Raw genomic sequence first — 24,888 nt, forward strand, 5'->3', positions numbered from 1 at the left:
TCACCCTCTGTAAAAATTAAACATGAAGGCAGGAAAGCAGAAGGGGAGTGGAGATGAGGGTTCCTTCAGAACTTATCTTCTATAAAAGATTAAAATGACAGAGAGACAGGTAGGGGATGATACCAGCACAGTTGAAAGAGGCTCTCACAAGTAATTCTTACTCAGAAATGAAAGGAGACTTACCTGTTAGTTTTAATTCCTTCATAATTTTTAAGGAAGCAGAGAAGAAATACTGAGAGATCAGAAGGAGAAAGACAGAGAGAAGGAGTTGTGGGGGGCAATGAAGTGAGAAAAGGGAAAAGGAGGGGAAAAGCAGTCATGAGTGTCAGCTCATGGGACAATGTTTTAGCATTTCCACTTTTTTTCTTGCCAAAGGAAAAAACTTTTCTTCTCAAAACTGGGAAATCCATTTATTGACTACAGGGGATTTCCCGACAGTGAACCCAGAAGTTCCAAGTTCTAAGCAGCAGTTTCCCAATCTATGATTACATGTCCCACCCTCTGCACTAAGGAAATGCAGTTACTTTCATTTTCAAGCCAGTGACTCTCTTCAAGGCAGCAGGAAGGGACTGAGGCTGTTACCTATGGCTGGTGAGTAGGGGTCCTTTTCTGACTAGGGGTCAGGGACTTGGGTTTTAGGAAACCCTTTATTCATTGCTCTGTGACAAGCAGAAATAAAACAGAAACAAGCCAACAATGTGCAAACTCAAGTCTTCCTCTTATTAGCTCTGTGTAAGTTGAATCAGGGGACACTGCCTTCCAGCGGCTGCAGGATAGTATGGTCTCCAGATATCTTAGACCCAGGAAAAGTTAACTCCTTTCTGTCAGCTTCTGGTGATGAAAGAGAGGGTAAAGACAAATAGAGTAAGCTATTTGTGTGTGAGAAAACTCTCGGTTTCAAAGTGCACTCTGAAATCTTCTCAGTTTCCTGTTCATTCGATATTAGTCATCTGACTCCTAAGCTTTGTTCCCAGAATCACATAAGGGAGCCTGTGAATTCCTGACCCCTTTGCCGTCCTCTATATTGAATTATACTGTTGGTCTTTTTAAGGTGACTCCATTTTTTCCCCTTTTCTCTCTAGTCTCGGTGCTAAGGACACCAGAGTAGTTTTCCTTGGATTGCTGTCACAGTTTTTTAACTGGTCTCCCTCTCTCCAGGATTTAACCCTCCAATCCATCCTTCACTCTACTTTCAGGTCATGTTTCTTACACTCAGAAGCTGAAAAAGCTTAAGAGATTCGCTATTTATACAGCTAGTATATCACTTTTTTTGTTTCATTCTCATTTGAAAGGGAAGTGTTTTAAGAAGATCAGTAGTTTCTAAACTTTATAACAAATCTTAATAATCTTAGTCATTTTTCAAAATTCAGATTATTCAGTTATCTTGATTCTGATTAGATCAAACTTTTTTTTTTTTCATTAATGTTATGTACTGCACCAGGATGGCTGGGTTGGGAGAGGGTCTCGGGGTAGGTGCGGGCACCAGAGTCCAATTACCTGGAAAGCTTCCAGCCTACAGGGCTGGGTGGAGCTGGGGTTCATCCTGAGTGCCACCGCTTTCAGCAGCAGCCTGCACAGAGCGTTCAGTCGTCATTGCCCTGGCTCCTGCCCTGCACCATGGCTGTCCTGAGAGCGCACAGGACCCATGGCTCCCTTGTTGGGATAACACACTATACCCAGCCATGCAGGCTGGGGGGATGGGGAGAGGGAGGAGGAGCCCCAGAGGCAGAGGCTACAGCTGGGAAGGAACTGGCCTGAATTGCTCAATCTTAAATAGACAGTAAGAATTTATAATTTTTAAAAGATATACAGATAATCCTTATATAGCTGACCTGGCATAGGTTTGTCTGCAGATTAGAATCATTAGGAAAAATGATCAGTTAGTTATCTTTCAGTTCTCACATTCTAGGTATCTATTAATGTAATTTTGTTACTCAGGAACATACAGTGGCTCCCTATTGCCTTTTTAAAACTGTCTGAACTTTTCAGATAGGTTTTCCTACCTTTCAAAATATATTTACCCATTTTTTCCATTAATTATTCTAAAATACGACCTCATTCTCATTCCCCCAAAATTTATTTACGGTATTCGCCCTACTCATACTTCCTTGTTTTTGGGATGTTTTATTTCTTTGATTCTCTCTGTGGTGTAATTCTTTCCAGAATTTATCTTTTCTCATGATATTTAACTTAAGTTCCTAAAATGCAAAAATTGATTGTTTTCTTATCTTTTTCATGACACTAATACAGCGTTTGGCTAGGGAGTAGTAAGTTAAATTCACACTCATGGCTGCGTCTGTGGCCAGGTAGAATGGGCTCATTGGCTGGATTGGAATCAAGGCGTCATTAGATAATAGATGTGAGAAACTGAAAGGCACTAGCTAAAAAAAAAAAAAAAAAGAGAGAGAGAGAGAGAGAAAAGAAAAGTTGCCCAATAAATACAAAGAACCAAGTTTGGTTGGCCATTGTTAACTAAGTAACAACTACAGGGAAAGAAATTGCTAGCTAGGGAGAAAAAAGGAATCCTAAGAGCTTATGCATCTGACACTTGGTCTGGTCTGGGAGGATCAGAGAGAAGTCCCTGAAGGAAGTGACATCTAATCTGAGATTTAAAGGATAAACATAGCAGAGGGAGAACAGGAAAAAATGGGGTAGGAAACTGCCCACATAGAGATTCCTAAGTAAGGGCTTTCTAGAAACCTCAAGGAGGTCAGAGTGTTTAAAATGTAATGAACACAGTGGGCAGAACAGCGGAGGATGAGGATGAATGAGAAGGCCTAGATTAAATTAAGCTGAGAGGTTCCATTATCAAATCTAGATTTTAGAACCCTTACTCTGCTTCGTAGTGAAGAACAGATTGGAAGGGGTGAGAGTAGATTTATTGGAGTAATTAAAATTAGAAGGATGTTGGCCTGAAATGGAGTAATGAACAATTAGAAATGAGAGAAGTAGTCAGATTCTTGCAAATATTTAGCAGATAAAATCAATACAACTTTATGTGAGATGGAAAATAAGTTATTACGAAGGCAGAAAAGATTCTCTATCACCATATTTTACTGGGTGAGTGTACTTGGTGGTTAGATATCATTTACTAATATAGGGAACAAAGCAGGTGAATAAAAATGAGCAGATCAGCTTTATAAAGATGAGTTTAATGAATCTGTGAGATATTGAAAAGAGATGGAATATGAGTCTCAATTTTGGTATATATATCTGGGCTGAATCTATAAGTTTGGGAGTAATTTATTTATTATTTAATGCTAATTATAAAGCCATGAGTGAGTATGTGTAGATGATGAGAAGGGGACCTAAGGCCAAACTTCTTGGTTGTATTGTTTACCATATTTCTCCCATACCATTCATTCAGTCAACACTATACCACCTTGATGAGGGCACAGGTAAATGAAATAGAAACCCAGAATTCAGGCTCACTCTGTATTCCATATACTAACCTGTATGCTGCTTGCAATTTCTTAAAACTCTCAGTTCTAACATTAGTATATTATGTTGCATGCCAGTGTTCCTGCTATCTCTTCTAAGAAGCCTTTATGACCTCACCTGCAGAAATGAACCCAGTCTTCTTTGAGTCCCTGCAATACTTTGTATTATTTTAAGTAACTCTTTACCAAGTATCATGTGATGTACTTTGATGACTTAAGAGGGGGGCTCTGAACTCCTGTAGTTGAATCCCTTCTCCCAACTTACTACACACATTGTGTACTATACATACTATTTGGGTCAATTACTTAACTCTGTGTGTCTGCTTGCTTTTTGTTATTAATATATCTGTTATATGGAATTTGGGTGAAATTTAAATGAGAAGATTCATGTATACCACTTGGCACTGGTGGGGGATCAGTGAATATTAACTATTATTACTGAAGCCGTGTTGTAAGAACAGAATTTGAATCCTAATTTGTATGAGTTGGGGCAAAGTATGTATAAAATAGAGAAAATGATGACTATCTCATTGGATTATTGTGAGTATGGAATATTAATATTTATATTAGAACACAGACTTGTAAATAATAAAAATAAAGTAATGATAATGATGACTTACATTGTTCTATATGTATTTTTTTTTCAATCATAATAAGTGGGCAAGAGATGTTAGCTGTTATTAAGTTAATTGATATAGGTCACTTTTAATGCATGTCTGTAATTTCCATGTTTCTTTTTCATAATCATTGCCCAATAAACATTTATTGAAAGAGTAATTAAAGATAACATGGAAAATGAGGCTGGTGCTTCTGGGCCAAAATTCTTGTTCAATGTCCTGGTACATTTTCTTTTTCTTGTTCAATGTCCTGGCACATTTTCTTTAGAAAGTGTCATTTTGTGTCAAGGCTATCCTTATATCTAGATGGACTGGATAATTACCTTAGAATTAATTCAGAATTGATGAGATATCCTGTCTTCCCATATATATGTCCAAACTATATCTGTGCTATTAAAATAAAAGATTTATTACTTTGACTTCTATATTGCCTTATAAAATTTCAAATTATCCCAGACAGTAATAAATTAACCTGGTATCAAATTAATCTACCACAGTGAAAGATTAGTCATCAGATTGTTTTCGACTCTGAATTTTGATTGAGTCAAGATATTAATGCATTAGGACTCTGGATGCATTCATTCACTTATTCATTAATTCATGTATTCCGCAAGCATATACATACTTTTAAGATTTTAAGCACAAAGATGTGGGTAGGGGATGTGAGTATGAAAAATGTGGATTAAAAGCACAGTGCTTTCATCAAGGAAACTAAATGCAGAGGAGACAAAAGATCCTATGGTCTAGTGGGAGGAATTTACAGTCCAGACAAGAACATGGACTTTCCCTGGAACATATGAGGTCTGACAATTAAGTTCTAGAACTTGTTGTGACAATTTGCTAACATTTTTTTATATGAGAGGCATTATTTATTATGATTTTTGTACCAACTGGGCAAACAGTTAAACAAGTTTACTATTTGGAAGTGCTGAGAAGGTTCCATTGAAAAGTTAGATGACCTGAACTTTTCGCCAACAATTCATGGCTCTTGCATCACAATGCACCAGCTCATACAGCACTGTCTGTGAGGGAGTTTTTAGCCAGTAAATAAACAACTGTATTGGAACACCCTCCCTACTCACCTGATCTGACCCTCGATGACTTCTTTCTTTACCTGAAGATAAAGGAAATATTGAAAGGAAGACATTTTGATGACATTCAGGACATCAAGGGTAATACAATGACAGCTCTGATGGCCATTCCAGAAAAAAAGTTCCAAAATGCTATCAAAGGGGGACTAGGCCTGGCCTCGATGCATAGATTCCCAAGGGGAGGATTTCGAAGGTGACTGTATTGATATTGAGCAATGAGGTATGTAGCACGTTTTTTAGGATGAGTTCGTGAACTTAATTGTCTGACCTCACACATTCCAGGTGGATCATCATGAATATGAGAAGGAGAAAAATAGAAAGGGCCATATAAGAACAGTGGAAGGCATTAGGCCCAATGGCTAGAAGGGAGATGAGGAGCTATCAAAACAATCTTAAGTAGCATTGAATCATTAAACACAGCGTAGTATGAATTTGATGCGCTGAGCGAACTCCACAGGCATAATGAAAGAGGTACGTACTTTATTGCAGACGTGGTGAAATAGAAGGCATTAGAATAGTATTTCACATGATAGGGAGCTCTCTAAAGACAGAGCAAAGCTCTTTATGTTGTGCCCTTAGTTGAAGGAGTCTTTGTATTTTCTGACAGAAGATAAGCGCAACAAAAACCCACTTAAGGTTTTGGAATCTGTTGGTAAAGAACTCTTGACTGGCATTTTGGATGACTTGGTGGAAAAAAATGTTCTGAAACTGGAAGAAACTGACAAGAAAAAATTTCATGATGCCAAACCTGAAGACAAGGCCCGGATCTTGGTGGACTCTGTACGACAGAAACGCCATGAGGCAGGTCAAGTCCTTGTGAAAACCTTCCTTAACATGGACAAAAATTCCATGGAAGGTAAGAGTGGAATCATTTACAATAAATATCTCAAAATTTTCAGTATCTGTTTATCTCCAAAGCGCTTCCAGTGTCCTCTATAATGCCCTCCATTCTTAAAGTACTAACATAGCATTTTTCACTAAACCTATCATTCATTGTCCTTTTAGGGGCCACCTTATCTTTGGTGACAGGTGATTTGATTTCTAATTAGCTAAGAGGCTGATTCTTTGGGTTTAGGTTACTCATAGAAATAGCCAATGCAGAGACTTTGCAGCTAGGGATATCTGATCCTGACCAGGGTCTTTCACTTTGGCCACTATCTGACTTTATTCAGTTTTCTCAACCTTCTTAGGCATCAGTCTCAGCATCTGTGAAATGGGGACAATTTCAGTAACATCATAGTCTTTGTAAAACTAGGAACATAATGGCAGGCAGATGCGGACAACTCCTAAGATTTTAGCTCTCACCTAGCACGCTCCTTTGAGCTCCAGATATATTTAGCTCTACCTACATAGTCAGCATTTCACTTGAATATTCCAAGGCTTCACAAAACTAAAATACCTAAAATTAAACACCTGATTCTCTTTACCGAATCTATTCCACTTCTCTCCCCCTTCTATCTCATTAGACAAAGCTATAATTCACCAAGCTGCTCAAGCCAGAGTACAACTGGATTTTTCACCAATGAGCAATAGCTTTTAGCAGAGTGCCAGGCACAAAGCAGGCACAGAATAAACATAGGATGAAAAGACAAATGAAGAACATGTATGCAAAAAATATCAGTTATCATAATTATTATTTGGCTTGCAACATTTAGAACTTTCCAGTGCTTACTCATTTCTGTAAGTTAGAAAATATGATCAGAACACCTTTAAAGTATCTAATATATTAAAATCTTTCAAAACTTTTGACCTAGATTGAATTTTCAATATTACTAAAGCCTAAATTTTCGTAAGCCCAAGTTCATCAGTGGCAGGCTCTATTTGCTGAGTTTAACCTGAAATCCCAGCCCTGAGTACTTAGAGTTTATCAAAATAATAAGCAATAATAAACAAAAGGCAACATAAATTGTGTAGCCCTCACTATAAAAATATACTTTTTCCATAAGCCCTTCTCTAGGGAGAAGGCACATTCCCACCAGCAGGAAGCATATGCTCATCACATAGATGGCCAAAATTGTGGCCTAGGCTATGTTCTCATTAATATTTAAACTGGTCCTGTGCAGATTTATCATGTTCTCGTAAGGTTGGGATGGGGCAGGAACAATTTGGATTTTTTTTTTTTTTAAATCAGAGATAAGTCAGCAAAGGAGAATCAAAACTGAAGTAATGGGAGTTTCAAAATAATTTTAGCAACCCAGGAATCACAGTGAGCATTAAACTAAATTGAGATAACCTATTGCATCAGCAGAGGCTGACAGTCAGGAGGCAGGTATAGAACCCGTCATGATGTGTTCAGTGGTTCCCTGGGTTCTATCTGCACATGGAGCCTCCAGCATCATTCTAGGACACCTACAATACGTTGGTCCAGCAGGCCAGGAAGCTGGGTAAGCTGGGCTGTTAGAGGATGTAAAGGCCCTGGCCAGGCCTTTTGGACATGGATGTAATTCTGAAGGTGCCTAGCATAGCACTGAAGGAATGAAATGCGGGGATGGGAAGAATCTAAGCTATTTGTTAGTTTATTTTATTTAACAAACTCATATATAGCCAAGCACTGTTATTTAGCCAGAGAGACAAGTACTCAAAATTCCTACCCATCAAAAGAGATGACTTTGTTTTATCTTCTACCAGTATCTTCCTTTTAGTATCAATTGAAGATGTTTTCTGAGTATTTCATTAGGTAACAAATAAGACTCAGATATTAAAAGTTTTATCTAAGCCCCTTATTTTTTTTTTTTTTTTTCCTGCTGCACTGCCAGGCTAACAGAAACTTCTTTGGGGCAGCAAGCTGCACTCTAATATTTATTATGTTGTAATGAAAGGATTTGTTTTCATGCTAACTTCATTATTAGATGTCAGATAGAAACACTGTCTAATTCCCAATTCTATCTGTGAACAGTGTATCTATATATAGACACATAATGGTCATTAGGAGATAACTTTTCTTAAATTAGAGAGTTCACCAAACCTGTAAGTAAACTGGAAACAGAGGAGACTTTTGATGAGAAACATGCCCTCTGACAAGGGAGTATCCCAGGGCCCTGAGTGTCTTTACCTTGCCAGAATCTTCAAGAATGGAAAGGGAGAGTATGAGTCACTATTTAATCTATAAAAATAAATATTCAGAAAGTTTAGTTTCCTTAAAGACTTACAATTTGCTGCATCTCCAGAGCTTAGGGTTTTAGTAGATTTATTAGAAAGACGTTTATCAAAAAATATTATGTAAGAACCAATGGAAATAAATAAGTGAAATAGAAAAAATATATAAAATATAAGAAAATTTTGTACAGGATGATATTGCTTTTTTCATTTAAGTTAAATAAAATCAGAGAGTGTCTTGGTTCATGTATGAAAATAAAGGTTTATTCCTGTTATGGATAAAAACCTTGCTACATTAGATCTTGCTTGGGAAACCTCTCTTCTAATTTCTGTTTATGAATTCTTCTTCCTTCCCCCTCCAGGAGGCCTTTGGACTTTTCCAGACTCTTGCACAATCTCAGTCAAATAGACCAAGTGGTGTGGGATAATATTACATTTCTGTAGGGATTAAGTAAGGGTGAGTCAGAAATAAACTTCCCAACAGGGAGGAGTTGTTTCCTCACATTTTAAAACATGGGTTGAAAATTTAGTGCTAGTTTTTCAGCACTTTGGAGGCAAGGACATTCAGAATATATTAGAATCTCTGACCAAAAAATTGTCCCTTTGACCCTGGATACAGCACTCTCATTACTAGATACCGGTTCTCCTTTAAATAGCTGACTTTGAAACTTGGTGAGGAAGCACTAAAGCTCATCCCCTCTGGAAAAGTTCAGAATTCAGACTGAGGTTGCTGAATAAATAATACCTGGATAGTACAGGATTCAGGATTCTATTAAGTGTTTGGTGTGTGAATGTGTCTGTGTGTTGTGTGAATTAGGAGTGGACTTGGGATGTTACACCACACAATATGAGAGCTACCAGCCACGTGTGACTATTAAGTGCTTGAATTGTGGCTAATAACAAATGTGAAATGATAATATATTGGATATATTATGTTAAATAAAATACATTATTAAAATTAATTCTGTCCATTTAGTTTACCTTTTTAATGTGGATATTAGGAAATTTTAAATTGCATATGTGATCTCCATAATATTTCTAATGAACAGCACTCTAATAAATATTTACTCAATATGCTCTTGCTCAGAGAAAAGAGAAATGCACATAGATGAATAAGTACCCCAGAGTAAAAACTTTGCAAACGTCAAACTGTTTTTGCTAAATATAAAAAGGCTAAATTTGACCCCAAATCATGGACGTGTTTTCCTCGACTAATCAGAATCTATTTTGGGGCATATCTTCTTTTTGTACCAAGGGTTTCTCCCTTCTTTCCCAGTCATAATACATCTCTTTATACTAGAAGTTAGACACAATCATAATTCTTAAATTAACTAATGTTAAAAAACCTTCTCAGAATTTCCCTTTTCTGTCAGTATTCTCAGGTTATAATTGGGTTATAGAGGCAGATATCACAATTTATATCATATGATGTCATGTCATGTATTCTGCAGATCTTTCGAAAATTGCAGCTGGACCAGCTGAGTCTGCAGAATCTGCAGATACCCTCAAGCTTTGTCCTCGTGAAGAATTCCTGACAACGAGTAAAGAAAGGGCTGGAGAGGTACTTTACTGTGCTTTATACATGAAATAGAGAAAGAGAGAGAAACCATTGCTTCCACTAAATATACAATTTTTTAAAGTACTAATTGCAGAGTAGTGAGATGGGGACAGTGCTAATCTTTTACATAGATGCTTTGAGCAAGGAGAAAATCATGCAGACTCAAACACATTCCAATTTTCTTTCAACTCCATGATAAAATATAAATCTCTCACTTTAGTCATATAGTTGTTCTCATGTCTGTTTGAGACTTATTATAATTTTAGTTGCAGTCATAGAATCAAAATATGCATAAGATATTTATGCAATAACAGCTGAATATTAACTGTTTGCATACTAGTTGAAAAGCTTAGACATAAAGCACATTTTAAAATTTATAATGCCTGACACACATTATAAATTGATATGTTAAAAATTGTACCAAAATAATGATATTACTAAAGGCAAGGATCTTTCTTTTTGACTGGAGCCAGTAGCAAATGTCTCTTGGTTTTTATCAAATTTGATCTGAGCCTTGACTACTTGGAAAGATTTCTAGGTGGAGAAGAGAGAAGGGTGGCATATGAATTGTTCTAGTTTCCTCAAGATGTTTGAGTAGCTATCCCAAATATGCTCTGGGTCCCATTCTGGGCTCTTGAAAAATGAATCACTCAATTCTTTCTATTGCCAACTCAATCCATTACAAAAGAGAATGAAGGAAGGCAGTGTTTTCTGGTACCAGAGAGGGGAGACAGCAGCTCTATGAGCCCTTAACAAAGTAACAATGAATAATATATGAGGGTTTAAAAGAGGTTTAGGTAAGTCAAAGTCACTGCATATCCATTTCCTGCAGATCTATCCAATCAAAGAAAAAAACGACCGTACTCGTCTGGCTCTCATCATATGCAATACAGAGTTCGATCATCTTCCTCTCAGGACAGGAGCTGAGCTTGACATCGCAGGGATGAAGGGACTGCTTGAGGCCCTTGGCTACAGTGTGGACGTGAGAGAGAAACTCACCGCCCGGGTAAGGGCCCCTCACCCATCCCAAACACGTATGTATTCAACACCCATCCTCCTACCAACAAGATAACTTTATAATGTTAGCCAAATACTGTAACAACCTTGGACTGCATACTTGTGTGTATGTGTGTTTATAAAATGAAAGTATTAGATATATCATTACATTTATCTCTGTCTCTTTTGAGCTCTAAATATCCTCAATTCCAAAAAACTGGACAAAAAATGATTGGCATGTGTACCCACACTATTCTTCATTCCAAAGTGGGATGAATGGGATTCAGACCCAATATTCCCAGAAAATTCTAAAGTAATGAAAGTTTAGCTGGAGTTTATTCACCATATAAATTGTGAGTCCCAACTTTGTCCCAGGGCCTATTCCCGCACTGGGGTAGGTCTGTGAAGGAGCTAGGAAGTTCCCAGCTGGAATTGATTTTGGTTCACTTATTGGGGGGCAATCAAACTAAAAGCAAAACAGATTTCAGAGATTTGGTGTATGTATGTATCTCTATAAGAGTGGAAATAAAGTTAAAAGTAAATGAAATGGAAAAAGAAAACATAAAAGCAAATTGGTAAGTGGGGAGTAATAGTTTTGATGGACTAGTCAAGAAAAGCCTCAGTTAGGAGACAATAAAGAAGGTGACAGAGGACTACCAGGAACAAGACAACTCTGCAAAGATGTGAATGAAATATATTCCTAGAGGGATGACTACAAATGAAAAGTCTGACCTGAGTATGAAACTGGCACATGAGAAGGACAGGTGAGCAGGACAGAAGGACCAGTATGACTAGAGCCCAGAGGAGAAGGAAGCATGGCAGGAGGCAGTATGTGTATGTCACAAGTTTGATTTTATTCTAAGTACAATAAGAAGAGTTTTAGAAGGGAAGTGGTATGATACCTTTATGACACAAGGCTCTTATTAAGTAATAAGAAAAAAGACAGAGATAGGAAGAAAAAAGTATGTAAGTGACAACAAGCAAATATAAAATGGGTCAAGAGGACAGTTTATATAATGTCAGTAGGAACAGGAAGTTGAACCAACTCTTTCATTATAGAAAGAAAAATCAAACTATCACTGAGCAACCACTGTGTGACTGGAACATTAGTTTCTTCTACTGCTCATGATAAATAGGAGGTCAGATTAATTTTAATGCTTGTCCTATGAAAGTAAGACTTTGTGGTCTTTTTTAGGATATGGAGTCAGTGCTATGGGCATTTGCCGCCCGCCCAGAGCACAGGTCTTCAGACAGCATATTCTTAGTGTTCATGTCTCATGGCATCCTGGATGGAATCTGTGGGACTCTGCACAGTAATGAAACACCAGATGTGCTCCCTTATGACACCATCTTCCGGATATTCAACAACCGCAACTGCCTCAGTCTAAAGGACAAACCTAAGGTCATCATTATCCAGGCCTGCAGAGGTGGTAAGTTCTGAGTGGGAAAATCGAAAGGTCATGAGGTGTTCGTCAAGGATTGTGATGTATGTTTTGTTTTTCGGGGAAACAATCTTAGACCCCATTCAGTGCAAACAAATTAAATTGAATTATTAGGAAATGCTAGTTAGGGGGATGGTATGTTGAGAATTTGTCTTGTCAGCTGAGAAATATCTATTCAATTTAATCCAAGGTAAGTGGTGAAGGAGATTGCCAGAATCCCTAAATCAAGTTAAACAAAAATATTTAAACCTTGGAATGAAATCATTTAATGACAGCTTTACTTGTAAATGTTTTCCAGGCATTTTGACATTCTCTGGCATGAGAAGAGTTTCATTTGAAAGTGGGGCTATGGAATAGCAGCACCCTCCCCGCCCCCACATACATTATTGAAAGGGAAATGAGTAGGGAGATGAGGTTATATGGGATTGCAGTCAAAATTTTCTTTCTTTCTTTTCTAACTTCCAATTGCCTCTTAGCTTTTTGGAGCAGTGTTTGTGGGGAAAGCAGAAATAACAGCTAAAAAAGGGTAACTACGCTCTGAAATTATGCAGACAAAGCTTTAACTCCTTTGCTCTTCTTAACAAATGGCTTCTTCTAGTTTTACCATAACTGTCACTATTTACTAACAAGATGCTGTCACTTAATTGGCAAATTGCTTAAACACACTAAAGAGAGGCAAAGTGTTGTGCGTGTGGGTGGGGAGGAGTTGAGTGTGTGCGGGCGTGCATAGTCACACGTATGAAACCGGTGAGAATAACCATTTAAAAAGAAAAAAGGGCAGTTGTGATAGTCATGCTGACGAGGTACACAGTGTGTAGAAAGTTGATGTCTCTACAGCAAATCGTGGGGACTTGTGGGTCAGTGACTCTCCAGAGGCCACAGCAGACAGCTCTTCACAGCCATCCGTGAACCTGGAGGAGGATGCCGTTTACAAGACACACGTGGAGAAGGACTTCATTGCTTTCTGCTCCTCAACCCCACGTATGTGTCTTTCAGTTGCGGATAAGGATTTGGGGACCTGAAGCCACCTCTGAATGATTCCAGAAAATTAAGATAGGCCTTATGCAGCAATGAGCTAAAACACATTTTGAAAGCTATCAAAATATTTTACGTTTGTCTCATCTATTCTATGGAGACAGATTCTTTAGTTTTTCCACTTTTTAAAATTGTAATTACATGATAAGTGCTGCACTTTTTAGTCAAAGTTATACCAAACATGAAAACAACCTACTACAAGGAACCCCCTTCAGCATATACCCTTTAAAAACAAATGATTCACTTTCCTATTAAATTGATTTAACATTTTAAATAGAGTTTTTATGGATCCTGGTACTGGCTGCCTTTTCTCAAATTATCAGCTCCAAGCTCCAGTCTCCATATTCCCATCTGATGTTATGTGGAGTGGTGCCATCGCATCCCATAGCTCAGCAGGAATGTGGATGACCTTTTAAAAGGGGTAGAAAATGATACTATGGGGCTTATTAGGCCTAATAGTAGGGGGAAAGTGTTTAGCCCTTAACCTCTAGGTAATCATCTTAAGAAGTCTTACATTTGAGTGTTTCTAATTTGCAAATTTTTGTTTTAATACTTTTTTAAAGCACTTCATGGAGGTATACTTGACGTACAAAAAGCTGTATATATTTAATGTATATAATATGAGTTTGGATATAAGTATACCCTTGTGAAATGATTGCCACAATCTATGCCATAAACCTGTTCCTCCCCTCAAAGAGTTTCCTTTGGATCTGTTCGTCTCTTTTATTACATCGTGAAAGACAGTATGGTATATAATCTGTAAACAAACTTGAAACCGGGTGGCCATTTTTGTTGCTTACTGTGTGAACATGGGAAAATCCTTTAATCTTTCTGACTTTTTGTTCTTTTTTCTGTAAAATGGGATAATTCCAGTTATCTCTTCAGCCTCTTTCCAAAGCCAAGTGGATGAACATGAGACACATATTAGAAAGTCAGTCCCAAGAATACAATACAATCATTATACAATCTCTGTCAATTCTAGTGAGCTACCCACTTAGTTCAACCTCTGTTAGCTTTTTTTGTTTTTTTTTGTTTGTTTGTTTCCTCTTTGTGGAAAATTAGTTAGGGTAAGGATATAAGTGCTTCCCCTAAACATGTCAAGCTAATGTCCAGTGATGCATAAATAAAAACAATAACAAAAAAGTAAACAAAAAAATACCTAAGGCCACAGCCCAAGACTTACCACTCTCTATCTTCATAGATAATGTGTCCTGGAGAGATATCACAAAGGGTTCTCTTTTCATTACACAACTCATCGCATGCTTCCAAAAATATTCTTGGCGCTATCACCTAGAGGAAGTATTTCGGATGGTAAGCTTCTTTTTTCCTTTTTTAATCACTTAATTGTTCAAGAAGACTTTACTATTATTCTTCTTTCAAGTGACAGTGACAGACTTTGTCAGGAAAACAGAAGTAGAGCTGTACCTAGTTTCTGTTATCCTGTGATTTAAAATTTGTTTTAGAAAAAGATGTTGATGCACCACAGCAGGAGATTAAAATAGAACAAAATAATATAAACTATAAGCTTGCATGTTATTGACTATAAGGTCTTACAATTCAAAGAGTGAAAAGTATTTTAAATTAATTTCCATTGCTTAATTTATTAAATAAATATATATTGGGTGGTCTACTTGGTAATGGTTTCTATCTTGGGTAGATGACACATGTGGCATAGGCTACCTAGGATCTACATTTTTGTGAAAGAGATGGACACTAAACAAGTAAGCTAACAAACAAATGTGTGATTATAGACAGTGATAGGATCCATAAAGAAAAAGATCTAAGACACGTGAAAGAAAATACAGGAGAAGACATTCTTTGAATGGAGTGGTCCAGAAGGGAAAAGTCGATATTCTTTCCCCAATTCAGGATATTTCTCATTCTGCCCTCCTTCCTAATTTGTTTTCCTCCATAGTTCCTATCGCTAATCACTCATTATATATTTTGTTTGCTTTTTACCTGTATTTACTCACTCAAATGCCAACTTCATAAAGGCAGGGATTTGCTCAACACCTCAACATGCTGGCACATAGGAATTAATATTCATTCAATAAATAAATGCATTAGTAAATGAAAAATACTTCTCTTGTCCCATTGTTTAGGGAGAAAGGGATTGGTATTAAAAACATGGGAAAGTGTGTGTGTGTGTGTGTGTGTGTGTGTATATAATTCAAAATTATAGAGAATAGTAGCACTCCTGTGGGAAAAGAGGGATACACACTTAGTAAGTTGGAGAAGATTGCATTGTAAGGTGAATTAGAGAGTCTGTGAATGGAACTTAGAAAGTTAAGTCCTGCCTCTAGCTGTCATTTTGTGTCCCCGTGTGTGCGTTTATTCTCAGCTGGTCTGCCCAAGAGTGCCAGAGCTCCAACTCTAATCCCTTGTGCGGCCCCTTTTCCTCTCCAACAAGATGAAAGAAATTATCATGAACCAGGAGAAACTTGCCAAACTGCAGGCATAGTGCATATTGGTGGGAAAGGAACTGCTTGTAGAAAGAAGAAGGTAGATCACAGAACAGCTAGAGCAGATAATAATAATAATAATAATAATAATAATAAATCAGTTCTCCTTAAAGAAGTTAGGGGTCAACAATATCTCTGGTATTGAAGAGGTGACTATTTTCACAAACCAAGGAACAGTGATCCACTTTAACAACCCTGAAGTTCAGGCCTCTCTGGCAATGGACACTTTCACCATCACAGGCCACGCAGAGACCAAGCAGCTGACAGAAATGCCACCCGGCATCTTAAACCAGAGTGGTACACATACACAGTCTGACTAGTTCAAGGGGACTGGCTGAAGCTCTGCCCAAAGCATCTGGGGATGGAAAAGCACCTCTTGCTACCAGAGAGGATGATGATATTGAACTTCCAGATCTAGTGGAGAATGTTGATGAGGCTTCAAAGGATGAAGCAAACTGAGTTGAGTCAGCTTCTGAAGAAGATAAAACTTGAAGAAGTTACTGGAAGCCACTATTTTATTTTATGAGTGCTTTTTAAAAAATTTTTGTTCATGAATCTAATAAAATCTCGATCTCTAATATTTTTAAGCTCAAGCCCCTTGGACACTGCAGCTCTTTTCAGTTTTTGCTTATACACAAATCATTCTTTGCAACTAATTAAGCGAAGAATCCAGGGAATAAAGTCTGAAACAGAGGTTAATAAAGTTATTTGCCTAGTTAAAAAAGAAAGAAAGAAAGAAAAAGGAAAGAAAGTTAAGTCTTGTTGGATTAATAGGAATTAGATACTATACTTTCAAGGGCATTGCTAGGAAAAAGTCTAGAAATAGGATTTCATTGATCAGTCCATGGCAAAAAACTTCAGAGGTCAGCTTGGGGTTGGGATGTGAAAGTTGTTCAGTGTTCAGGTCTTAAGGACAAAACCCTGGCTTGGGGCCTTAATTGACGTAAGGGCTCGCTCAGTGGAGGCTGAAGGTGGAGGGTCTTTGAGATCCAGTTCTCATGAACAGACCCAAGGGAAAATTCATCATCAGATCTGTAGATCAGATATGGAAAATAGAGGAAATGCAGTTTGAAGGGCTTTGGATTATGCATGAGGTGTTTATTTTAAGATAAAGAGTATATTTTGATATGGGGTGTTACTTCTAAGAGGTAGGGTGACAGTGGCAGGGAATTAGAATATCTGTGAGCTTGGTTCCATCAACTCTGGGAGCAGAACCTTTCAATCCCAGAATTTTCTGACTCATTGTACATAATGTTTTTGAGAGTGCATAACAGTTATGTCTCATTTAGAGCCTCTTTTTGTTTTTAGGTACAACGATCCTTTGATAAACCAGATGTTAAAGCCCAGATGCCCACCATTGAACGACAATCCATGACAAGATATTTCTACCTCTTTCCTGGCAATTGAAAATAGTATCAAGAATTGATGGCAGGTGAAATAAATAGCAGAGTAATATTAGTGGTGAAGGCCAATGACCAATGATAGCGATTGTTTTGGTGGTCAGATTGTGTTCCTTGTTGATGTAGTTTGGTGCTTAGATGCTATTTTTCACTCTATTTATATGCATCTCAATCCCCCTCCATCTCCACAGTAAATCAACCAACAATCAATCAATCAATCAATCAATTAATCAAGGAGATAAACCAGACCAAGACTGAAAGTAATAAACAATGAAGGGTAACAATTAATAAAATAGAAATGTGCTCCTCATGCTTCCTTTGTTAGTTATCCTTCCCCCCCACACACACACACAATGAGTTACCAAACATTGCCTCAGATCCTAAAATAAAACAGAAAACATAGGAGCTGACTATGGGGAAAACAGGGCATTGGCCCTTTGAGTGTAGGTATCACATTACTACCATTGAGCTCCCTTACCAGACAGTATAAAACACATCCAGGACTGTAATCTTTGTGTGGATTCAGACTCTGGTTCCCTGACTATTCTCATAGTGTAGATCACAGAATGCTCAAAGTCTGCTCTCAGATCCTTAATTACTGCTCAGAACCACCTTCCAGCACTCATATTAACACTTACACAAATTTTTAGTCAAAATATTTTAGAATGGGCCCTTCAAGTTTACACCCAATAATTACTTTACTCACAACAGCTATATATCACACTGTATTATATCATTAATCTCCCTCTCAAAAGCCTAAGTAAAATTATATTTTAGACTAAAATTTATGTCTATACTTTAAATATACACTTACCATCTCCCACCCCTGGTTTCTGACTCCCTGGTTGCATAATTGCATAAATACTTCATCAGAATAGCTTTTATTATCTTACTGGTCCAATAGAACCACATTTGAGGATTGAGCTATTTATTTGACTAATATTTATGAAGCACTTACTATGTTCCAAGTTCTGTTCTAGAATCTTGGAATATATCAGTGAACAAAATAAATGGAGCCCTTGCTCTCCCCGAAAGTTCAAACTCTAATGAATGGAGACAGACTAAATACACAAACAAGAAAATGTATATCAGAGAGTGATGAGGGCTAAGAAGAAAAATAAAGGAGGCTAAAGAGACTCAAGGAGATGGGTGTTGAGCTGTTATAGATTATTTAGGAAAGGCTTCATAGAATTGATGGAATCAGAATGGAGAATGGAAAGAGTGGGGCAATGAACCTTGTGATTCTATGCAGTAAGTGTCCCAGCACAAGGACTAGCAAGTACAAATGTCCGGAGACAGAAATATGCTTAACGAGTTTAAAGCACTTTAGGAAGGCAGTAGATTGGAGAATGAGAGTGGGGAAAATGTCAGGGACAAATTCAGAAAAGTGGTGAGAAGCCTCATCACATGGGCCTTGGTGATCACATAGTAAATGCTTTAAAAGTTTTGTCCTGACTGAGATAGGAAATCCTTCTAGTGCTTTTCAACAGAGAAATGAGATAATCTAATCATAGTTCACAAAGATGACCCCAAGTACTTTTTGATGAATAAACTACAAGGGTCACAGTGAGAAGCCATGGCAAAAGCACATGGAAGAGAATGAAAAAATAATCATGATAAGGGATAGATTGAAGGCTTCTAGGAATTACTATTTTGACTTTCTGTTCTTTTTTTCTCTTTCAGGAAATTACAGGCATCCAGCCCTTCTTTATCAACTTCCAAAAGCACCTTTACCAGTACAGCATGTATATTTAACCTTTTATATCTGAATACAAATAAAAACAAACAAAGTGTCTTTTGGGTCCCCTAATAAAGAATAGAATTTGAATTCAAACAGTGGGTGAATGGAAATGAAGGGAGGAAGCTAACTGAATGTTCCTGTTTTATGACTCATATAATATCTACACTTCACTGAATGATGAAAACTGGCCATGACTTGCCCTCAGCAATAGGATGAAAGAAGATGGTTCCTATCTGGAAGACAAGAACTGTAAAATGGTCAGCTCCTCATTTGTATACTCATCAAACCCAGCATCTGGAATAGTCCAGAGATGTTTTCTAATTTATTTATTTATAAACTTTTTTTTTTTTTTCAATTCTAGTTGGCATACAATATTATATTAGTTTCAGGTGTACAACATAGTGATTCGACATTTATATAACTTACAAAGTAATGACCCCGATGAGACTAGTACCCAACTGACACCTTACATAGTTATTACAATATTATTGACTGCATTCCTGTACTGTATTTTACATCCCTGTGACTGTTTTTTATAACTGACAATTTCTACTTCTTAATCCCTTCCCCTTTTCACCCATTCCCCAATGCCCCTCCCATATGGCAACAATCAAGATGTTCTCTGTATCTATGAATATGTTTCTGTTTTGTTTGTTCATTTATTTTGCTTTTGAAATTCTACATGTAAGTGAAATAATATGGTATTTGTCTTGCTCTGTCTTGCTTATTTCACTTAGCACAGTACTCTCTAGATCCATCTATAATGTCACAAGTGGCAAGATTTCATTCTTTTTTATGTTTGACTAATATTCTATTGTGTATTATATATGCACCACCTCTTCTTTATCCATTGGTCTATCTATGGGCACTTAGGTTGCCTCCATATCTTGGCTGTTGTAAATAATCCTGCAATGAACACATGGATGCATGTATTTTTTCAAATGAGCATTTTGGATTTCTTTGAATAAATACTCAGATGTGCAATTGCTAACTCCTTCTTTGTCTCTCATTATAGTCTTTGTTTTAAAGTCTATTTTGTCTGGTATAACTATTGTTACTCCAGCTTCTTTTTTCATTTTCATTTTTGTTGAATATCCTTTTCCCATCATCTTATATTCAGTGTGTGTGTGTCTTTTGAACTGAAATGGGTCTCTTGCAGGCAACACATGTAAGGGTCTTGTTTTCTTATCTACTCAGCCACCCTATGTCTTTTGATCGGAACATTTAATCCATTTACATTTAAATTATTGATAGGTATGTAGTTATTATCATTTTATTATTCATAGTTTTGATTTTTTTCCTCATATTCTTCTTAAAAATGTCCCTTTAACATTTAATACTGGTTTGGTGGTGACGAACTCCTTTAGCTTCTTCTTGTCTGGGAACCTCTTTACTCTCCTTCAATTCTAAATGACAGCTTTAGTAGGTAGAGTAATCTTGGGTATACGTCCTTTCTTTTCATCACTGAATATTTTCTGCCAATCCTTTCTGCCCTGCAAAGTTTCTGTTGAGAAATCAACTAGTAGTCTTACGGGGGCTCCCTTAAAGGTAAGTAACTGCTTTTCCTTAATGCTTTTAAGATTCTCTTTTTGTCTCCAACAAAGAGGAATGGCCATGACTACAGTGGAGGAGCTGTTGTGCAAGGGCTGACCCATGGTGCAGGATTAGCTTTAGCAGAGTTCTGGTGCCTGCCAAATCCATCCTTTGGTGTGTTGTTTGTGGAGGTGAGGTGGTTGGGTGGTACTCTGTTGTGGTCTGTAGCTGGCCACTAGGTGTGTTGGTTCCGGAGCCATTTAGGAGGGGCTGTGGTGCAGGCCAAGATCAGCTGCTGCCTGTGCCTAGCTTAGGAACACCTGGTAGGAGCTACAAAGCGATTTGCACATGGTTGCCACTTGCTTGGACACACCTGGAAGATACTAAGCTGCAAACTGAAGCTGGCTGCACTAGTGCCAGGCTTGCGGCTGCTTAACAAGAGGTATGGAGCACGTTAAGGCCTACCACTGCTTGTTTGAGGCTTGTGAACCTTTGAGAGATTTTAGGAAAGTCTGCAGCATGAGCCAAAACAAGCCATTTGTATGGAAAATCTGCTGAAAGTGGCTAGAGCGTGCCCAAAAGTTGGGTGGGGTGGGGTCTCAGGGAATCATGTGGTGGATCAAACAGTTTTAGGCAGGTAGATGGAGACTCAGACTTGGTGCCCTCCTGTGCCTGTGTGTGCAGGCTGAGTGGGGGCAGGGCTTAACAAAGGAACAAAGTGGCATCTGCCCAGGCAGAGCCGCCCTTCCAGTCTATGCCCTGAAGCCAGACTATTCAGCTACTCCAAGTTTCTAATTTGTTTCTTAACCAACTTCATAGGTTCAGATATTTTTTTTTTCTTCAGTAAACCATTATTTTAGCAAATTATTCCCATGGATTTTTCTTTATTCCTACTATAAGTTAATTCATTTTCTTATTGGTTATTTTCTTTCCAGATGTGTGTATATTTCCAAACTTTGGGAAAATTTTATTCTTTAACAAGTACTTGGATCTTGTCTAAAATAAATGAAGCTTTTGGTTCAAGATAGTATAACCTTAGTGTATTTGTATCAAAATAGAAATGTCAACAAATCAAGGACAGCAAAGAGAGTGGGGAGTGTCAGCAATGGAAGAATGTTAACATTTCTGGAAGGGTGAATATTGGTAGAGGAATTTTGGCAACATGGCCATCTGAGATACTTAGTAAGATGTATCACTTCTGTGACATACATATAGAGTGCCAAATAAATATTTTGGTACATAGCTGAACTGTATTAAATAAAATAAAAAGGATGCTCTAGGTGTCAAATATAACCATAATTGTTAATAGTTATGTATATTAATTGTATGTAATGATTATTATAAGTATTTTGATTATTAAGGAATTTTTATATATAAGTAACTAAAATTCATAGGAGTTCTGTACAGTACTTATTACCAATATCCCCATTTCATAGGTAATAAACAAAAGAACATAGAGCTTAAACAACTTGCTCAAAATCATACAGTTAGTAGGTGGACACACGAGGATTTGAATGCAATTTGATTTAATCTAGAATCTGAGTTATTAACCACTGTACTGCATTGCCTCTCCAAAGTAATGAGAGACTGAAACTGTAAGGGTTCCAAATTGTAAGGTTTAACTGAATTGTGAATTGTAAGTGTTAACTAACACTACAAAAATTCATGATGTTTATATTTCTGGACTTTGCTTGTCCAAGTGTTAACATGAGACACATCACAAAGATCCAAAAATACATATTATAGAGACCTCATTTAATAGAATGAGGTCTATAGAGACCTCTATAGAGACCTCATTCTATTAAATATCATATAATTGTTGTGATATTATAAATCCAATGATATAAAGACTGTCGCACATCACCACGTAGATGGAAATACACACATACACATACACACATATTGCACATATATATACAAACATGTAAGCATACACATACTCATAGGTAAAAACAAGAAAGAAATAAAAGTATCAACTAAGCATTCATTCTGAGCAGTTGGAAAAATTACTAAATCAATAAGAAAACAGAAGAAAGCAAGTAATAAATATTAAAAGAAAAACTTAGTGAGATGGTAATAAAAAAATAAGTAGATCATTAAAAGCAAAAACTGGTCCTTTAAAAAGACTAATCGATTGAATGCAGGAGCAGCTGTTGGGATCTCTCTTCTTCGCAAGCTATGCCTACACTTAAGCAACCATATCTAAGGGACCTGCAGTTGGCATTGATCTTGGCACCACCTATTTGTGTGTGGGTATCTTCCAGCATGGAAGAGTGGAAATAATTGCCAATGATCAGGGAAATTGAACCATGCCAAATTATGTCACCTTTACTGATACCGAACGATTAATGGATGATGCCACAAAGAATCAATTTTCAGTAAACCCCACTAACACAGTTTTTGATGTCAAATGCCTCATTGGACATAGATTTGATGATGCTGTTGTTTAATCTGATATGAAGCCTTGCCCCTTCAGGTGGTGAATGATGCTGACAGGCCCAAAGTCCAAGTAGAATACAAAGGAGAGTCAAAAAATTTGTATCCAGAAGAAGTGTCACCTATAGTTTTGACAAAGATGAAGGAAATTGAAGAAGCTTGCTGTGGCAAGACTGTTACCAATGTTGTCGTCACAGTACCTGCTTACTTCAGTGAGTCTCAGCGTCAGGCTGCCAAAGATCCTGGAACTACTGCTTGTCTCAATGTGCTTAAAATCATCAATGAGCCAACTGCTGCTGCTACTGCTTGTGGCTTAGACAAAAAGGTTGGAGCTGATCTTTGACTTGGGAGGTGACATTTTTGATGTGTCAATTCTCACAATTGAAGATGATATCCCTGAGGTCAAATCTACAGCTAGAGACACCCACTTATGTGGAGAAGATTTTGACAACCGAATGGTCAACCATTGTGTTGCAGAATTCAAGTGCAAGCGTAAGAAGGACATCAGTGAGAGCAAGAGGGCTGTCTATGGTCTCTGTACTGCTTGTGAACATGCTAAGCATACTCTCTCTTCCAGCACCCAGGCCAGTATTAAGATTGATTCACTCTATGAAGGAATCAACTTCTATAGTTCTAGCACCCATGCCTGATTCAAAGAACTGAATGATGACCTTTTCCGTGGCACCCTAGACACTGTAGAGAAAGCCCTTCAGGATGCCAAGTCCCAGATCCATGATATCATCCTGGTGGGTGGTCCCACCCATATCCTCAAGATTTAGAAACTCCTACAGGACTTCTTCAATGGAAAAGAGTTGAATGAAAGCATCAACCTTGATGAAGCTGTTGCTTATGGTGCTGCTGTCCAGGCAGCCATCCTATCTGGAGACAAATTTGAAAATGTTCAAGATTTGTTGCTGTTGGATGTCAGTCTTCTTTCCCTTGCCAATGAAACTGCTGGTGGAGCCATGACATCCTCATCAAGCTCAATACTACCATTCTTACCAAGCAGACACAGACCTTCACTACCTACTCTGACCACCAGTCTGGTGTGCTCATTCAGGTGAGCAGGCTGTGACCAAAGATAACAATTTGCTTGGTAAGTTTGAAGTCACAGGCACCTCGTGGTATTCCTCAGATTAAATTCACTCCTGATATTGATGCCAATGGCATCCTCAATGTCTCTACTGTGGGTAAGAGTGCAGGGAAAGAGAACAAGATTACCATCACTAATGACAAGAGTGGTCCCAATAAGGAAGACATTGAGGTCCAGGAAGCTGAGAGGTACAAAGCTGAAGACGAGAAGCAGAGAGACAAGGTGTCTCCCAAGAATTCTCTTGAACCCTACGCATTCAACATGAAAGCAACTGTTGAAGACGAAAAACTCCAAGGCAAGATCAATGATGAGGACAAACAGAAGATTCTTGATAAGTATAATGAAATCATCATCTGGCTTGATAAGAATCAGACTGCAGAGAAGGAAGAATTTGAACATTAGCAGAAAGAGCTGGAAAAAAGTCTGCAATCCCATCAGTACCAAGCTGTACCAGAGTGCAGGAGGCATGCCAGGATGAACACCTGGAGGCTAGCCATGGTTGTAGAGCCCATCCTTCTGGTGGTGCATCTTCTGCACCCATCATCAAAGAGGTTGATCGAGCCAAACTTGAGTAGAAATTTAGCCTTCTTCCACACAAAATGTGGAAGAACCCAAATTTGTAGCAATTCCATGGCAGTTTTCAAGTTGAGCTGTTAGATAGTAAAGACCTGGGCATTCTGGATAGTTGAATATGGAATATGTGCACAGGGAAAAGTAATAACAATGCACTTTATAAGCACTATATTGTTAAGTGCACAGTACAATGTCTTAAATGAAATTATTTAAAATTGGCACCAAAAAAAAGACTAATCAAATGGCAGACGTTTAATAAAATGAGTATGAAAAATTAGAATAAGCACAAAGACATTCTGAAGATAAAAATGTACCATAAATACAAACAAATGTAAATACAGAAAAAAGAAAGATACGCTATCATACATGAAATAG

At 37.6% G+C, this 24,888-nt stretch overlaps 1 protein-coding gene and 2 pseudogenes across 3 annotated transcripts; all 3 read left to right on the forward strand.

The window, feature by feature from the left end:
• The first annotated feature begins 425 nt into the window (after window positions 1-425).
• On the forward strand, window positions 426-18,932 carry LOC109435083 (caspase-13). 3 transcript variants are annotated; one of them, XM_019712661.2, is made up of 9 exons: window positions 432-591; window positions 5,759-6,004; window positions 9,696-9,805; window positions 10,635-10,808; window positions 11,994-12,228; window positions 13,078-13,221; window positions 14,477-14,586; window positions 17,046-17,169; window positions 18,821-18,932. In XM_019712661.2, exons 1-8 carry the CDS (start codon window positions 585-587, stop codon window positions 17,142-17,144), a joined length of 1,125 nt encoding a protein of 374 aa, XP_019568220.2. In that variant the 5' UTR covers window positions 432-584; the 3' UTR covers window positions 17,145-17,169; window positions 18,821-18,932. The 3 variants fall into 3 exon arrangements, with proteins under 3 accessions (XP_019568221.2, XP_019568220.2, XP_019568219.2); XM_019712660.2 differs by having other exon boundaries at window positions 435-591; window positions 5,756-6,004; XM_019712662.2 differs by lacking the exons at window positions 17,046-17,169; window positions 18,821-18,932 and adding an exon at window positions 15,027-15,196 and having other exon boundaries at window positions 426-591; window positions 5,756-6,004.
• On the forward strand, window positions 15,548-17,037 carry LOC109435084 (transcription factor BTF3; annotated as a pseudogene).
• LOC109435078 (heat shock cognate 71 kDa protein) lies at window positions 18,343-24,433 on the forward strand (annotated as a pseudogene).
• Window positions 24,434-24,888: the final 455 nt, after the last annotated feature.

This window comes from Rhinolophus sinicus, linkage group LG06, assembly GCF_036562045.2.
Source record: "Rhinolophus sinicus isolate RSC01 linkage group LG06, ASM3656204v1, whole genome shotgun sequence".
NCBI classification, from domain to species: domain Eukaryota; kingdom Metazoa; phylum Chordata; class Mammalia; order Chiroptera; family Rhinolophidae; genus Rhinolophus; species Rhinolophus sinicus.

Bases quoted from the DNA above. Each gene is read 5' to 3' on its own strand.
- LOC109435083 (XM_019712660.2), top strand. The intron at 12,229-13,077 runs GTAAGTTCTGAG...ATGTCTCTACAG, and splicing joins TATCCAGGCCTGCAGAGGTG to CAAATCGTGGGGACTTGTGG. The intron at 13,222-14,476 runs GTATGTGTCTTT...CTATCTTCATAG, and splicing joins TTTCTGCTCCTCAACCCCAC to ATAATGTGTCCTGGAGAGAT.